Source organism: Vipera berus (genome assembly GCF_964194415.1).
Source record: "Vipera berus genome assembly, chromosome: 1".
NCBI classification, from domain to species: domain Eukaryota; kingdom Metazoa; phylum Chordata; class Lepidosauria; order Squamata; family Viperidae; genus Vipera; species Vipera berus.
In genome coordinates, this window is record NC_138202.1 from 73,382,607 (window position 1) to 73,400,824 (window position 18,218).

At 40.1% G+C, this 18,218-nt stretch overlaps 1 protein-coding gene across 1 annotated transcript in view; it reads right to left on the reverse strand.

Moving 5' to 3' along the window:
* Nucleotides 1–3,969: 3,969 nt before the first annotated feature.
* Nucleotides 3,970–18,218, reverse strand: part of RAD51B (RAD51 paralog B) — a 377,386-nt gene continuing 363,137 nt past the window's right edge. The window contains exon 11 of the mRNA XM_081312768.1: nucleotides 3,970–4,347. Within this exon, the coding sequence (XP_081168894.1) occupies nucleotides 4,220–4,347 (128 nt within the window). The 3' untranslated portion in view covers nucleotides 3,970–4,219. The remainder of the gene's footprint in view (nucleotides 4,348–18,218) is intronic.

The following is an 18,218-nucleotide window of genomic DNA, read 5'->3' on the forward strand; positions in this document are numbered from 1 at the left end:
AATCTTAGACATTTTCCTCTTGCCATTTCTGGTCATGAGTCTTGGTTTTCATATTTAGACAGCAATTCTGGTCTAAGCAGCGCTGGTTCCTACCTCACTAGTTATGCCTCTGTGTGCTTGTGTGTGTGTGTAATTTTAAAAAAAGATTGTTTACACTGGGGAAATAGAAAATAGGGAGATATTATCACCTACAGTAACATTTTCATTTGTTCCTGTAGCAGGGAGAATTATAGTAGAGCCTATTAATCGGGCTCCAAATCAGGAAAGATTCAGCTTGAAAAACAACTTGAGAAGCCTTTATTTTTAAAAACCTTTTTACACTTATATTATTATCACGGAACTGTCTTCTTGAGTCATGAATTCACTTTAAAGTACTTTAGGGAAACCAGAAATTCTTGTGTTGTGAGTCAGTGTCATCTATTTCTTTAAAGGATGTATCAGAACATAGTTGACAAAACACCCAGGAGAAAAGCCGTGGCAAACTGCTTCCCTACTGCTGCCAGGAAAACAAGAGTTGAACTTGGCTGGAAGGACATTTTTCCCTTCACCAGGAGTAGGGGATGATCTATGCTTCCGTGTGGCCAGGAGATAATAGGGAAGGAAGGAGATATGGAGAGAGTGTTCCAAGGGAAAGAATAAAATCATGACAAAATAATAATCAGAAAGTGCTCTTTTAAAGCACCAGTGGTAGAAACAGAGGGTTGAATGTCACGGGTGAGTGGACATCACGTCATGCAATAAGCATTTCTCTGCTTCACGACCCTGCAGTGGGGGCACAGCTTAAAAACCTGCTTCAGGGATTTTAGCATTTTCCTTTCTACAAGTATGCTCCCAGCTCTTTGGTCTTATTTGCATGACATCCTTACCTGGCAAGAGAGTAAGTGTGTTGTACAAAATCCCAAACCCTGGAGGTTTCTTGCCAATTAACTTAGATGGGGTTAGATTTGTTCCCAACCGATTTGATCTTGTTTTGGCTAAACCAGTGTTTTTTAAACTTGGACTTTTTAAGGTTTGCGAACTTCAACTCATGCTGGCAGGTGAACTCTGGGAGCTGAAGGCCACACATCTTTGGGAAAAAAAATGAACTAAACCAAGAATCTCCTGGGCTAGGCCCTCGTATCTGCTGCCCCGGGCAGGCTAGGAGGTACTTCCGGAAGTACCTCCCAACCTTCTTTTCAGCAGAACAGTGCAGATTTAGCTGGTGGCAAGTTGACCCCCTTATCCTGGTTCATGAGATGTCAGAGGGAGAACGTGAGCCAAGTGACTTGGTGGGGGGGGGGAGGGCAGAATCTCTGGGTTGGCTCTGTTGTGCAAAAGGGGCCTTGATGATTTTAAGAGCCAGTTACTCCACCAGGAAATAGCAAGATGTCATTTAAGTGAGAGAAGGAGCAATGCTTTGAATTATTTGTGTTTACAGACTATTGCTGAGGGCGGAATATCTTGGAAGAAAAAGAAAACCAATTGGGGAAAATATCCAGAGCTTCAGTCTTGCAAAATCACCATGTTCTGTTGGGACAGGAGAATCTGGTTAAACAACTTTTGCATTTTAAAAAAGCGGCTACATTTCCCCCCCTCCCCTCTGCACACACTTTCTACCCCTCTGAAGACTTTTGCCTTAAATAGGTCACAGCAGTTCCCTGGAGACTTTGCGTTCCTCGGTGGAATTTTCCTTGCCATTCAACTGCTCCTGAAAGGGCTGAGAATTAGACCTGGGATTCCCCGCTCCCCCCACCTCGCCTCTGACTGCTTCCACAAAATCTCAAATGTTTATCCAGAAGAACTGCTGCCTTTGCTCTCTCCTCTTAAAAGGATGGGGTGGCCCATCAAAGGAGGCTCTATTTCTGATTTAAGCCTCCCTGACAGGTAATCCAAAGATGGCAAGAAGTTTCCCCCCACTCACCAAGACTTCATTTGCAAAGTTAATAATGATTTCGGTAGCTGTAGCAACAGTTGTGACTGAGAAGGAAAACAAGGGCCAGGGGAATGTTGTTAAAAGAGCCTCTGAATCCTGCTTACATGGGCACTTGAAAATGCTGCCTGTTGCCTTGAACACAAATTGTCTGTCACTGAACAAAGGTGGTTCTTTACTGCATTGGGTTAATGCTGAGTCATTGCCCTAGTGCAATCTGCCATTAAGCGCATGCGGTACCAACACCCATACAGAACTCTTGTGCTTTCCCCTCCAGCAAAGTAATGTTCCGTGCATTTAAATTTAAGAGATCTGTGCAATTTTTTTAATATTCTTTTTTAGTTGCTCAACATTGAAAGAAAGGGGAATAACCTTCGACTTAAAGATGCAATTTGCAGTGATGTAGTAGATAACATTAAGCTTTGGCCTTGATCCTCTTACAGAAACCTAGGGCCTATTTGACAACCATTGGTTTTGGTTCCATTTTGGGGCACCACAATTAACAGTATTATTAATCAGGACAAGATCACATAGTCCATGGTCTGGCGCAGAACCTATTTTTTATTGGGTTTATTCATTCTTTTCCTGAAGTGAAGAGTTTCGTAGAATATACAGGTAGTATATTCCGGGATTGGGATGTCTGTTGCTAAGTGATGCAGTTGTTAAGTGAGTCCCACCTGATTTTACAACTTTTTTGCCATGGCTGTTAACTGAATCAGTGCGGTTGTTAAGTGAATCTGGCTTTGCCCTTTGACTTTGCTTGTTGGAATCTCCTGGGAAGATTGTAAATGGCAATCATGTGACCCCATTGCGAAGCACCCAAATTTTGATCGTGTGACCGTAGGGATATAGCAACAGTTATAAGTGTAAGAATCAATAGTAAGTCACATTTTTAATACTGTAACTTTGAATGGCTGTTACATTAATGGTTGCATGTCAAAGACTACCTGTACTCTAAATGCTTATAAGAGGAACTGGAAAGCAACTTGAATGTGGTAATGCTGCACATTCTCTCTAGCTTATTTAACAAAAGACAATCCATTATTTAAGAAAGGCTTCCCTCAACAAGGTATTTTCCAAATCCCTTGGGACTGTGACTTCCATAATTAATTGTCGATGTAGTCTGGAAATTTTGAGTTTGGGGACAGATGCTTGACCTACTTTCCAGTATGTTTCATTTAGTTGGACTGCACAGCACTTCAGTTCCAATCTTTAGATGGTTCTTCCAAGCATATGAATCCCGGAAAAAAATGTGGCTGCTTTAAAGTGCTACACCAAGTTATCATGTTCACGCTCCCATATGTTCTAAAACATTTTTAGAGACTGAGTCAAAGCCTATATAGTCCTATCATTTAGCACCAAGGTGCTGAACCAGAAATAGAAGAAACAAATCAGCAAGGTATAGAAGGTATATTTTCATCTGAACATTTCTGCTATTGCAGTGCCTGGTTGATGAGCCCTGCTTTTGCTATAAATCCACATTAAATAAGTGATCCTGTTTTAACTGCAGACCCACAATATGAAATACATGAGCAGCGTTGCTGCAAAAACTATAATACTGCATTTATGAAATGCTTTGAACATTCCAAGTCATTAGGCCTAGGAATTTGTTATTGTTAACAGTTGTACCATCAATGCTGGTTTTATCCTAGCTATTCTATTTGACAAGTAGGGCATATCAACAGTTGAATGTGGCATTGGATACATGCGAATATGGATCTTTTTGGTGAAGTGATGTCATAGTACATCATTTTCTCTCATTAAGCTGCTTCATTTTGATATAGCAAGATTACATGATATTAAGTAATATCTCTAAGATCATTCTGGAGATGTTAGTTAAATGGCAGCAATGCCTGTGACTGTCGTGTGCTTTGAATATCATATTAAACACACACTCTTCAAATTTGACTGCATTCACCAGACCATACCCAAATATCAAGCTAAAATTGAGAGAGGAGGAGGGAAGAAGGCAGAGACAGACAGACAGACAAAGAGTGAGCAAGAGAGAGCACAACCCTTTGAACAAGTCTTATTGTATTTAACCAATAAAGGACATTAGACATCAACCAACAAGATTTGATAATGTTCCTGATCACTTTGTTTATGATAATGTTATTTAAAGAAAAGCTGTAAGATCACAAATGCCAGAGTCAAGCTTGAAAAAAACCTGGAAGTTGTAATGAAAACGGAAAGGAACCTATGTAGACGTTTCTCTAGAACAAGAAAATCATGACATCAGTTCAAAAACATGAAGCTTTTCTTCTTCAGTATTCTGTTTTTCTGGTTGCTTCTGGTAACTGCTGATGTGACTTACAGGGTAAAACTGGACAAAGCTATTTCAGCTTCATTGTGAAAGGTATCTTTCCTCACTTTTATTGCTTGCAGTGCTGGGTTTATTCCTTCCCAATTGCTACAGGGCTTCTCCTCTGGATCCATTTCTGAAATTGTGAGCAAATAAAACCAGTTCAATAACAATACAATGTGCCTGCCTGAAATACTTTTAAGAATTAATGAACAAAACCCCTATTCAGTTATTTAGGTACATTTCTACAAGTAAATACTAGATTCTTTACACAAGTTTTTAAAAATATATCACAGTAGCATACAGTCTGTTTTCCAATGCCAGTTTGGCTGCTTGAAAAGTTGCTCCTTATCTTTCTTCTGCTTCGTCTTTCAACAGTCTGATCAACTATTTCAGAGGGTTCTAGGCAACAGATTACCCACCAGGGAATTTGTTTGGAAGACTAATTTAAATTGACTAGACTTTAAATGACTCACATTTTTCCTATCTTGTTTGGCTGTCTTCTCCAAAGCAATGAGAACCTCAACTTTAATGATAAAAGGAGACATTTTATTCCGGGGGGTGGGGATGGGGGGCTCTCAACTTCCTTTGGATGTTTTAAAAATCATTCTGGGTTAGGATCATTCTCAGTGTAATAGGAAAATGTTCTGCCTTTGTCAGCAATTCACTCAGTACATTCTATGAACAATGGGGCCAGAATAAGGAAATCGACGAATTCTCCTCCTCCGATGATCTGAGCCATTCCTCTGTCCATGAGCCAACCTTGAGTGGGTGTGGGCTGGTATGTCTCTGTTGAAATTAATGCAACACTGCTGATTTCTATCTGCTGAAGAGGTGAATCTAGGCATATTCTGCACGTATGTCACCCCTTAGAGAATACAGGAGGATAGGCAAACAGCCTCCTCTGCTAATCTATCCAATCTCTGCATTACAGATTTTCTAAAGGCAAAAGTATTTACTGAGTTTGGACAGAGCCAGGAGAGCTTAAAACAAACTGATATTGGAATCTTTCACCAAACTCTTCTGGAATAATAGTCAGTATTGTATTGTATAAATAGTGGCCAATCTCTTCCAGATCTTCTCTTCGTGTAGGAAATCACGTCATACCTCCTTGATCGTTCGTGTACGTTCTGTCAGTCATTCACAACTGGCTATTACATTATGTGTATCTGTGCTAAAATTCAGTTTATGAATTCCCTTTCCTTGTTTCGAAGAGAACTGAAAGTAAAGAACGTGGTTTGCTGTTAATAATTGCACTGCTGGGTGACACAGACCTCAGCAAACTTACTCACTTTGGATTTCTCCACCTGATCAAACTGAACAAGCAAAGTTTTTCAAAGGGCCCTACAGGGCAACATGTACCTAGGTGAACCAACTGCCATTGTTTAAGGAACAAAGCCTTGAAGTTTGTCAATAAAGCAAGTAAAGCTGCAGTTTAAAGGGAAGAGGAAGATTGTAAAGGGACTATAAACTAGCCAGCTGATGCAGGGTAAAAAGTCAGCTGGAAAGTTGAGAGAGGAAAAATGGGGAAGCAGAAGGCAGGGAACCAATATGTGATCCTTTTTAAAAAAACAAAAAAAACACATTTATTTTTACTTGCTTGCTGTTAATAAAACAATATTTTCCATACAAGATGAAATAGATACAGTATTTGAAAAATATCAAGAGTCTAGCCTGAAGTCTTTTTCAAGAATCAGGAATGATGTTTAGGGAGACATTCAGACCATAGATAATAAAATGTTTCTAATCTTATTGAGAGCCTGTTTGGCCTAGTGGTTAAGGCACCAGACTAGAAACTAGGAGATCATGAGTTCTAGTCCCATCTAGTCATGAAAGCCAGGTAGGCAACCTTCGGTCAGTCATTCTTTGTCCGCTCACCCCACAGGGTTGTTGTGGGGAAAATAGGAGGAAGGAGTATTAGATTAGATGTGCTCTCACTGCCTTGAATTGTTTATAAAAAAATAATAAAGCTGGGATATAAATAAATACCAGGAACATACAGAGTCAGCTTGCACTTCCAGTAATGAGGGTGGGAAGGGAAAGTACCATTTTCTTTCAGATCCCAACTTGAACACAGAGATAGACAAAATGAACTCCATTTCTGCAATGGGACTTCCCTTTTTCCAGCCTCTCATGATTAAATCCTTGGGAGCTTGGAAACTTCATGAGGAATGAGGGAAGGAAAAGAAAGCCTACCATTTCCCAAGCATGAGAATATTGAGCTGATGCTGCTGGTCGACGGGATTTGTAGGAGTCGTTTTGGGTTTGTTTGTTCGGGAAATGCATTTCTTTTAAAGAAATTGTATGTATAATGTTAATCTTTATCTACTTCCCAGAATCTCATTTATGAGATTGGCAACCATATATATTGATTTAAATAAATAAATACTGAATTGAATTGGCTTCTGTGCATAAAAATGTTTTTCTCCTTTCTCCAGACAACATAGTCACACTATTTGGGCTAAGAAATTGGGAATGTCCCAAAGTCTCACAATCTATTTTATAGAATTGTTGGGATGAAAAGAAGGGAGAATCCCTTGCCTACCAACCTAAGCTCCAAACATCAAAGTGGGTTAGAAATATAATAATAAATAAAAAATCTGTATTGCAACCATTATGATGGAGAAATATCATAAAGTAAATGTTAACCTGGAAATAGTTGTATAACTGTTTTAGATGATTTTTCTGAATTTTCCATCCTAATCATTACCTCAAATCTATTTTACTTTTATTGTTCCTATAAAAATAGTTCAAAATTTAAGGAGAAACATTACAGTTTTAAACATTATTTAATATTTGACATATTTCTCCATTCGGAAGATAGCTGTTCTATCACTTAGAGTTTAAGTATTAAAAAAATGAAAAATAAACCCAAGATAATTATGATTGGATGAACATTGTATAGTGATTTTGTTTTACACTTTATAAGGAATAACCAAACTCCATTGACTTTAGATAAGATATACAATTTGATTTACATTCTGGACTGGACACAGCCATATAGAATGGAAACAATAATATGGGAAGCTTCATTACTGCTCTAATGTTATCAGTTTATTTATTTATTTTATTTATTTTATTACATTTATATACCGCCCTTTCCCGAAGGACTCAGGGCGGTTTACAGGGTGATTAAAAAACCAAAATACAAAAGTTAAAAACAAAGTTAAAAAAATTATATTTGTCCCTGCATAAATAAAACCCCAATTAAAATAAAATTAATCCTCAGCCTGGGCCAGAGAGCTCGAAGAGCCAGGTCTTCAGGCCCCGGCAGAATGAATGGAGGTCGGGGGCAGTCCTCAGCTCCACTGGCAGCTGGTTCCAAAGGGCAGGCGCCCCCACTGAGAAGGCCCTATCCCTGGGTGTTACCCGCCGGCAATCTCTTACCGGTGGCACCCTGAGAAGACCCTCCCTGTGGGAGCGCACTGGACGAAGGGAACTTGATGCCAGCAGCAGGTGTTCCCTCAGATATCCCGGACCCAAGCCATTTAGGGCTTTATAGGTCATCACCAGCACCAGTTAATGATCCCTGTAAGGAAAACTGCTTTTCCAGAACAATTACCTTGTTCTAACAATTAACACAGTTAAGGTGAGTCAAGAATACATCAGAAATAGGAAAAACGTCTTACGACCTGTTTCTGTGAAGACTTTTGGTCATGAACAAAAGCTAGTTTAGCTCATGAGGATTGAGCGTAACAGAAAATTTCTTCAAGGAAAAAACAAAGAAAGTCCAGTTGCCTTTTGAAAAGCACCTTTGGGACAACCATGGATGACTGAGAATCTTTAGAAGACACTAAGCTCAACACTTCTTTGTGAAGAAAAAGGCTGCAATTAGAGAAGAAAATGGGCTCTGCAAATCATGTAACCTTCCTTGGTTACAAGAATTTCCCTCCTTCTCAGATCCTACAAACGCAGAACTTCTTGATGCTGTTTTCAACTGTGACCAAGGTATTCTAGTGAAAGCTTTTGTGTGCCACTATATTTACTTCATTATTCATCATCAAAAGTTTATCTCATAGTCTATTGGAATTTGAGATATCATAAGACTTTTCAGCATTCAAGCAGACTATTTGTTCAAACTAAGCAAACCATGTGGGATCTAGGCAATAGAGCTAGCTAGCCTCAGCTTTGCCCAGCTTGGAGTTTTCGATTCTAGATTGGCACTGCCGATTTAGGAATAATTTCTACAAATCAAGAGGCATAATGACATTTTTCGGTTTCACTACTGAAATCCACAGGATTCTCTTGTATGTAGCAGTAATTTATTTTGAACATTTATGACATTATCAGAATTGTAGGGTAAGATGAGGGAATTTCCTTGCCTGTATAATTGGTATTGGATTTAGTATAGTCATGAAGCAAAAGTACAGGTTTTCACTCAAACAATAAGGCAACCAATGGTGATAATCTGCCCAATACTCAGTCATCCTGCATGCACCCAATTCTAAACAGAGTTAAACAGAGAAAAGTGGAGCTGCTTGCCAGTCGAGCTCCGGATGGCCCCTGACCTTCGCTCCTTCCGGCGGGATCTAAAAACTTATTTATTTGAGCAATCCGGCCTGGTTTGATGGGTTAGGGGTTGGGGTTTTAACATGGTTTTTAATTACTGTATATATCGGGCATAATATTTAATTGTTTTTTAACTTTTGTACTTCGTTTTTAATATTTATTGCCCTGTACACTGCCCTGAGTCCTTCGGGAGAAGGGCGATATAAAAATTTAATAAATATAAATATAATATATAAATATAATACTGATAGTAAGTGATGGTTTGACTACTAAAACTACACTGAAATCTGATTTTATCTTTCTTGACATTTATTACCTGATACCTTCACAGAGTTATTTTCTCTAATTCAGGGGTCCCTAATCTGTGGGCCATGGCCTACTACCGGGCTGCAGCCTATTGGCCACTGGATCACCTGAGTGGCTGGCCGGTGCCTGCATGTGCACGCGCTCACAGCCCCACACATGTGAGCATTGCCATGAGCACCTCAGGTGTTCATGGCCCTACTCGCACGAACATTGCCGCAAGCGTCGTGGACGTTCGTGGCTCCACTCGTGTGAGCGTTGCAGGTGTTTACAGCCCCACTTGTGTGAGCGTTGAAAGCATTCCTGGCCCCACTCACCTGAACCCCCCACAAAACCATCCCTTCTTTCCCCCTTCCCTCCACTCTGGGCTGCCAACCCCAAAAGGCTGGGGAACTCTGCTCTAATTCTATTGAGAAAAAACGCAAATAACAGATGGAAGTACTGAAATATCAGATAGAAAACAGAATAAAAGGAAATTTATATTTAGTGGTGACTTAACCTTTTCATAAATTTTAAATGCTTTTAAAATAATAAAAGAAAAAAAGCAAAAGGAACGAAACACAAAAATACTATACATTATAAAAATGGTTCAAAAAAGTACGTGAAAACAATACAGCAGAAAAAAATAAAGTGTAATATGTTGTTAGAACAATAAACAGCTACAATTCTATATACTGTATAATTAATTATATATATAATTCAAACACACAGCATATAGTATTATTCAAAATCATAATAACTGTATTCTATACACATATGCATATATACTTATATGATTATCATGCTTTTTAAAAACCTATTGTACTTTATATAAATGATTTATATTTCCAATGTTGCAATATCGTCTTTTAGCTATAACAAGGGCAAAAGAGAATCCATTTATGTTGTCCAATTATCAGATTCCAGGTATGTAAATCAAGAGAATATTATTCTCTGAAAATTGGAGTTTCTGGTGCACAGTCACATTTATATATATATCGCTAGGCTGACTTAATGGGAGACTGACTTAATTTCTGTATCTAGAATGTCAATGGATCAACAGAAAATAATAAATATTGGACTTAGTTTGTATAGAAAAGGTTTGTCTAGGACAGCATCTTGTCAGAGATGTAATAAGGGCAATGCTTCTTTAAAAGACATGTTTTTATGATGACCTATCCTAATGATTGCTTTGCTCACTTAACCATTATCTTATTCTTACATGTAGATTTATTAGACAAAAAGATGATTTGCATTTCTCCTGATTGCTAAACAGGGCACTTATTGATGTTTGAATTTTGATTCCAGTATACCAAGACACCTGACTAAAGACATCTGCAGGATAGTCAAGAGAGGTCAAGCAATAAAAGCAGCATTATGCCACAAGCTCCATCCCTTTTGTACATGCTTTGTGTCATCTCACACACCTATGAAAGGAATGGATCTGTAGCACAACTCTGCTTTCATCATTTTAAGGAAAGCATTGTTTCCTTCAGATGCTTCTGAGTGGGACTCTGTTAACCATTTGATCTTTCATTGCCTTTTGATGCTTTTGGCTATAGCCGGGGTGTTCAAACTTGACATTTTTATGACTTGTGGACTTCAACTCCCAGCATGCCTGGCTGAGGAATTCTGGGAGTTGAAGTCCACAAGTCATAAAAGGGCCAAGTTTGAAGACCCCTGGGCTGTAGTATCCTCCTAGAGATTGCTTTTTTTGGTTGTTGTTGGGTTTGGACAATTGCCCCCTGCATTGTATTAAGCATCTAAATGAAGCCACTGAAAGTAGCTTTCAGAGTTTGGGAACTGGGTGTCATCAGTAAGTACACTGATGATTTTCACCTCAAGTTCTTGACATGTGAATGAGGAGAGGTTATGCATGTTCTGAACCGCTGCCTGGATGCCATGATGGAGTAGACAGGGTTGATTAAAAAGCCTAGATCCTGACAAGATGGGTAGGTGGTTTCCACGAATGGATATTGGAGAGTTTGCCTGTTTTGAAGAAGTCTGTATTGTCTCCATGAGGACAGGGTAGTAATTTGAGAATGCTCATAGAGTCATTGTCACTGGAGGTCCAAGTAACTCTCTGGTTAAGACTACCAATTATCAGCTTTCTAGAAGGAAACATCTTAGCTCCCATGATTCATACACTGGGAACCTCATTGTTAGGCAACTGTCATATGCTCAGTATGAGACTGTCCTTGTGCTTGGTCCAAAAGACACAGCTGGTATTCTTCTCTTCCTCTCTTTTTAAAAGTGAACTTGTTATTTTATACCTGATTTTATTTTCATTTATTTTAAAATGTTGTTTGTATGTTATTTATTTGATTGTAATCTCTTTTGCAATTTGTAATAACAGGAAATTGCATACAATTGCAGCAATAAATACTGAAATCATTTAAAAACAAAAGTTTAAAATTATGACTTGTCTAAAATAACTGAGTCTAAAGGAAAGAATGTGGAACACATCTGGCTTTGAAGGACATGGAGCATATGGTATTAAGGTCTCTTCTTCCAACTAAGTGATAGGCTCTTTAGGTCATATTATTTCTAAAATAGCAATGTACAAATCATTGTACATTAAGTGACTTCTGTGCCGATTAGGCCAGAAAGAGACAGAAATAGAATACAAGACTGCTTGACCTATCAGTTGTCATGATTTAATATTGTAAACAAGATCCGGTGTCCTTTAAATTTCTTTTTCCCCCCTCTATAAAACTTTGTGCTTTCCAGATTGATTTATTTTTTCCTCTCACTCTCCCTCCCTGAATATAGTAGAAACTGTCATGCCGCCAAGCATAAGATAATCAGGTATTTTATCTTGCACAACTACATGACTTCTAGTAGCCATAGAGCCACCACATGGACTGCAACTGATCTCACTAATGGCCGGAATACCTCGGGGACCACCTGCTGCCGGCATCGACTCCCAGTGGCGTAGCGTGGGTTGTCAGCACCCGGGGCAATTTGCGCCCCCTAACCCGGTGACGTCATGGCACCGCCGAAAAGACGCGCCCCGCAGCGGCGTAGACTTTCCAAGAAGAGGCGCGCGCATGCGGGATGCTTCCGGGTCCCTCTCGAGGGCGGCTGGGCGGGGCTCCGACCTGCAAGAGCCGCTGCATTCAAGCTCGCACGTGAGCCCCGCTAAATAAAGCCACGCATGCGCACAAAGCTAGGCCAGCCGGCCGGCGGGTCCGTCTTCGCTCAGCCAAGCCTGCCGGGGCGCCTGCGGGGCGCTTGCGGTTGGCCTGAGCCTGGGCGGAGAGTTGGGCGCTTCTATTTATTTTATTCAGTTTATGTGGCCGCCCATCTCACCTGCCAGACTCGTTTCGCTTTGCAAGAAAGAGCAGCTCGAGAGCGGAGCCAAGCCGACTCTGTGCAGCCCTTGGGGCTCCCTGAGCAGCTCAGTGCGAGCGCGCCCCCCCAGATGTTGCGCCCGGTGCGGCCGGCCCCCCCTGCACCCCCCACGCTACGCCACTGTCGACTCCCCTCCGCCCTGTGCGTTCCCACAGAGAGGGCCTCTTCAGGGTGCCTCCAGTCAGAGAATGTCGGCTGGTGGCCCCCAGGGGGAGGGCCTTCTCTGTGGGCGCTCCGGCTTTGTGGAATCAGCTGCCGGTTGAGCTCCGGATGGCACCGGATCTCCGCTCCTTCCGGCACGGGTTAAAGACCCATTTATTTGAACAAGCTGGCCTGGCCTGATGGGGAGTTACTTAGGGTTTTAATATTTATATATATTTTCTATTGTTTTTACTGTGGGCAATAATTTAATTCTTTTTTTTAACTTTTGTATTTTTGTAGTTTTATGATATGCCCTGTTCACCGCCCTGAGTCCTTTGGGAGAAGGGCGGTATAAAAATTTAATAAAACTTAAACTTAAACTTAAACTTACCTGCATTAAGTGATCTCACCTGTCCATATTGCCCAAGGAAAGAACTAGATACTATAACTAATCTCTAAATTTCCAGTATGGAGAATAGTAGAAGCTTTGGTGGAGCATTTTGGCCATGGAAAAATGATCATCACACGCTTCAAGGCAGAGTTGTTTTTAAGTCTTCTCCCTTCCCCACACTGATCTGCCACTTGTATAAAGACCATATAAATATCTGTCAGATTTTTTCTTTTATCTGAAAATTATTACCTGTGAAAACATACCAGTATTTTATTTGATAGAAATGCCTTTGCTATTAATGCTAGAGGATATGTTTAAAGAGTTTTTTATTTCCTTATGTCTTGGCTCACATGTGAGACTGTGATATATAGCATAAGAACCGTGTACCTCGTTAAATGTGAAAACACCACAAAGCAGAAAAAGAATATGTTAGATTGCACAACAATATGAGCAATAATGCAGAGAGTCACAATACTCAATGCTCCAACCTTTTGGGCACCATGGACTGGTTCTGTGGAGAACAGTTTTTCTGTGGACCGGGTGGGGGGGCGTGGCTTCGTGGTTCTGCATGTGCATGGATGGGGCTTTGCTTACTTGCACGGACCAGTTCCTGGCAGGCTGTGGACCAGTGCCGGTCCACGGACTGGGGGTTGGGGACCCTTGCTCTAAAGGATATTCAATCACTTGAGTGCTAAACTTTGCAACCTTGGACAAATATTACTTACAGATGACTACAGTGCTGGGTTATTTTGGAAAACAGATCAAATTAAGAAAAGTTCAACATCTCTGGTTAGGTTATTCATGTAAAACTGAAGGGACATAGAACTCAACACAAGATGCTAGTCCATTCTAGATATTTTAACATGTTTTCTTTCTTGGTGTGGGAAACCAATTGCCCTGGGACTTGCTTCAAACATTGAAAAGTATCCCTATGGCTGTTTATTTTGAAAACAGTTTTAGATCACAGCAGCACAGGGGGACAAAGGAAAGGAACCCCTTCTGATTCACCAATATTTTTGCACCATGTTGCAAATTGTTTTGAAATATTTTATCTGCTCACGGTGAATTCTGTGTGCTCATGGTTTAGCTTATCTTGAACATACTTGCAGAAAACCCAAGGGTTTGGCAAGGTTTAAGCTCTGTAGAATACAGTTGGAACACGTTTTCTCTAATACCTGTTAGAAAGGGGATTATCATTATCTGTACTAAACCTGGCTCTGTACAGAAATGCAGGAACAAAACATCAGAAAGAGAATTGCTCAGTTATCAGAATTGCTTCATGATAAGATGGAAAAAGCTTTAATGATTCTGTGTAGTTACGCCTTCTTTGCAACACATTCCTCACTATGTTTACTTAGAAGGAAATTTAAGCAAGTTCAATGGCACTTATTCCTTACAAAAACGTGTTTAAGATTGTTGTCTTAAAGCTTTTCCAAGGCAAGTCAAAACAGATCTCTCCCCCCCATTCCTTATATAGAAATAGCTAAACTGATTAATATGTCCAGTTTAGGAGGCTAGGACCTCCTTATAAGTCTGTGTAGCTGTAATTCTCTCTTCCAACACCACTCCATTAGGGCTGCAAAACATCAAAGAATCGTAAGTGAGAGTTAATGTTTTCTTTCTCTTTGCTGCCACCTAGTGTTCATCTGGAGTTTTGTAATCTAAATATGATAGCTCTACACTCATTTTTTCCCACCCCATTTCTAACAGTCTAATTTGCTTAATATTAGAACTATTCCTAGTTAAGCATGCTATCTTACCCCATAGTTAAACTATATTTGTTCAACTTATGTAAATCATTTTGCCCCAACCTGGTGACTTCAAGATATAGTGTGTTTGGTTATAATGTCTTTATCCATCAGGTTGATGGGGTTGATGGGAATTGAAATCCTTACATGAGGAAGGTGCCAGTTGAAAAGGGCTGGTGTAAGTGCACTAGAATCTGGCAGATTTTGTTCCCCACCCCATGCCCCAGCCAGGCTTGTTCTGTTTCAACGGATTGGTTGTGGTCCTTGTTATCTCCCTCCAGCTTTTCCTGTCAAATTTTCAATTCATTATTCCACTGACTATCTGCAAAATGTGAAACAACCACCGGAAAGAAATAAGAAAGTGCATGACACACATTTATAAAAAGAGCAAGCTGGGAACTGTTCAGTTCTTGAAGGGGGAACCAGTGTGGGGGCAGAGAAGCGAGAAAGTATTTCTATGACCATGACAAAACCCAAAAGTAACCAAATATTTCTGAAGTCTAAGCCAAGAGATACCAGGATACCCTGACTTTCCCAAGAAATCCTTGTTTGACTGATGTTTACTAAGTCCATGAACTTTAATGGCTTTTTAAAAATAATGTGTCTTGAAAACGGATCCTGTATCCTGTAACAAATGAAGGGATAGCAGATAATTTCCATTTTAGAAGTCTGAGAGGGCAAATACATCTAGCACAGATTTCTAGAGAGAAATAAATGGGAGAAACGGTTAAATAAAAGCAGGTGAAGGACTATGAGAGCAAAGCAGGAAATAGCAGAGGTCTGAATGCTCTAAAAGAATGTTTGGGCTTTCCTCTACCTACCCTTGGGCACTGGCAGGAGATGCTCTCCACCCACTCCTCTTCCTTATCTCTATCAGGCTTGAAGAAACACAGTTCTGAAGGCCACAAACTCCATCAGCCTGAGTAAATCCTCAGCAATGCTGAGCAGGCTGAGGGAATCTCAGGTTAAGCAGCTTGCAAGTAGGAAAAGTAAGCAGTATCCATTTCAATAAGGATGAATGAATAAGAAACATCTTCAAGTGCCAGAAATAGTCTCTAAGCAACCTAATACCATTCTAAAAGGTAAAGGTAAAGGTTCCCCCACACATGCGTGCTAGTCGTTTCCAACTCTAGGGGCCGGTGCTCATCTCTGTTTCAAAGCCGAAGAGCCAGCGCTTGTCCAAGGACGTCTCCGTGGTCATGTGGCCGGCATGACTAGACGCCAAAGGTGCACGGAACGCTGTTACCTTCCCACCGTAGTGGTACCTATTTTTCTACTTGCATTTTTACGTGCTTTTGAACTGCTAGGTTGGCAGAAGCTGGGACAAGTAACAGGCGCTCACTCTTTTACGCGGCACTCGGGATTCGACCAGCCAAACTGCCGACCATCTGATCAACAAGCTCAGCGTCCTAACCCACTGAGTCACCGCGTCCCTAATACGATTCTACCGAGCATTAAAAAAAATATATATATCAAAAGCCAGGAAAATGTACTCTTGGCATACAGTTCTTCTAAGCTGCACATTTTTTTTTACAAAAATCATTTGTAAAAGGAAGAGACTAGAAAGCCATCTCTGAGGTAAAACTGAGGCTGTACTTTGTTTTTGTCTTGGAATGTTTTTTTTTAAATTAGAGCTCAAAGTAACACATCAAAGCAGCTGGTAACTCTAATGTACACTGAAGCATGGAGTTGCAGCAAAGGGTCCATTGCTTGAGGCATCTTAACCTAGACACCTTTGGAAAGAGCAAGGCATAAAATCAGACCCAGTTGGGCTTTCTCTCCTCCTTACAGAAGTTTTATTGCTAATGGGGACACCCCCCCCGATATTTTTATATTTTAATTTTGTTTTTCTCATTGTTGTTACTTTTAAGCTGCTTTGGCAAGGTTTCTGTCTTGAAAGGCAGGATATAAATAACAGCAATCATCCTTGTCCTCATAAAATCAAGAATTATTTGCCCAATTAGCTTGAAATTGGACATGGAAAATCTTCTATGTGACAGTAAAGTTTCTTTGGCTAGTTTACAGAAAAACTCAGGAAAAACTGGTAAAGCTAGAGTTATGTCGCTTTTATGTTCTGAATTCCTATGGTGAATTGCTTGTGCATTTGTGGCCTGCTTGTGAAGGCCACCAAGAAAGCATTTCCCTATTAAATAATATGGTTCTTTAAAAAGGAGACAGTAAGAATAAGGCCATAGAAGAAGGATCTAAAACATTAGTTGGTTGATATGAGAACAGCTTCTTCAAAATTCTTCAGAATTAATCTACACACAACCAAATTCAAAAGTTAAGTATTAATGCTATCTAGACAACCAAGTTCAAATAGATACATTGTGCCAAACCACAGTGAGGTTAGACTTCAAGTAGGTGCATTTTGTACTAATGGAAATCTTTAAATTGTATTCCAACAATGCAGCCTAACTGCTTTGCCACCACTGGAAGTGAAGTACAAGTTGGATGTAGATACATTTTTAGCTTTCAAACTATCCTCTACATGTAAGAGCAAGGACGTCTGCTATATGCTTCTACATACCTTTTAAATGTTTTATCCTGACAAATCATAAATCCTGAAAGGAATGCTCAAATTCACATCTTTTAGCTGTAGGGATATTTATTTATTATTTTAATTTTGAGGCTACCTGATTCCATAGCAACTTGGGGTACTTTACTGATAAAAATTTTAAAAAATACATAAAGAGAGAGAAAAAAGAAGATAGTTAACACCCAATACCATCCAATGTTGCTTGAACCCATTCTAAGTCAGGACCTGGGAAAATAACCAGATGTGGGGTCCTTGGTGCCCTCTGAGCTTAGTTGCTTTCTTGCAGACCAAACTAGGTAACATCATCAGTACTGGTAGGGAGAGGGATTTGCTCTCTCTAGTAGCATTGAAGATATTACCTAGTTTGGTAATGAAACATTTGCAAAAATCCAACCAAGCTCAGAGAGCATCAAGGACCCCACATTTCAACCCTGATCTACAAATATTCGGAACAAACACATCTTAAGCAATGTAAGAAAGGTCAAAGGGTGAGAACTGTACAAATTTCTGGTGGACATCCAACAGGGTACCGAGAAGATATGCTTCCTAGGTCCCATAGATGGAGCATGCCCATCTAGATGACTTGATTAGATGGGTAGAAATATGCAGCTGAAACAGTCTTCAAAAATAGCCATTTTCTCCATTCCAGTTTTCCTCTAGGTTTTTCCTACTGTGGCCTAGAAGCCGTAGGAAGTAACTAGTAAATTTCCTTTCAAAAGAAAGGAAGTCTGTCTGTTTTCCCTTGCATCATCATCTGCTTCCTCTTCTGTCCACATATTGTCCTGTATTCTCAGAAACTGACATCTCTCAAGTTCTGAATGTTTTCTCTCCCCCCTCCCCAGTAGTTTGGGAAGTAAAGCTATGTTTGAGTCCGGTACAATCACATTGCTGGAAACCCTGGAAATCAGCATAATGCCTGATTTCAATCCTACATTCTACAGGGGGGGCTGAGAGTGGTCCTCTTTCCTTACACTGGTTCTCAAGTAAGTATTTTATTATTTGAAATTTGACAAGGGCTTGCTTGTAACTGCTTTCGATATAAG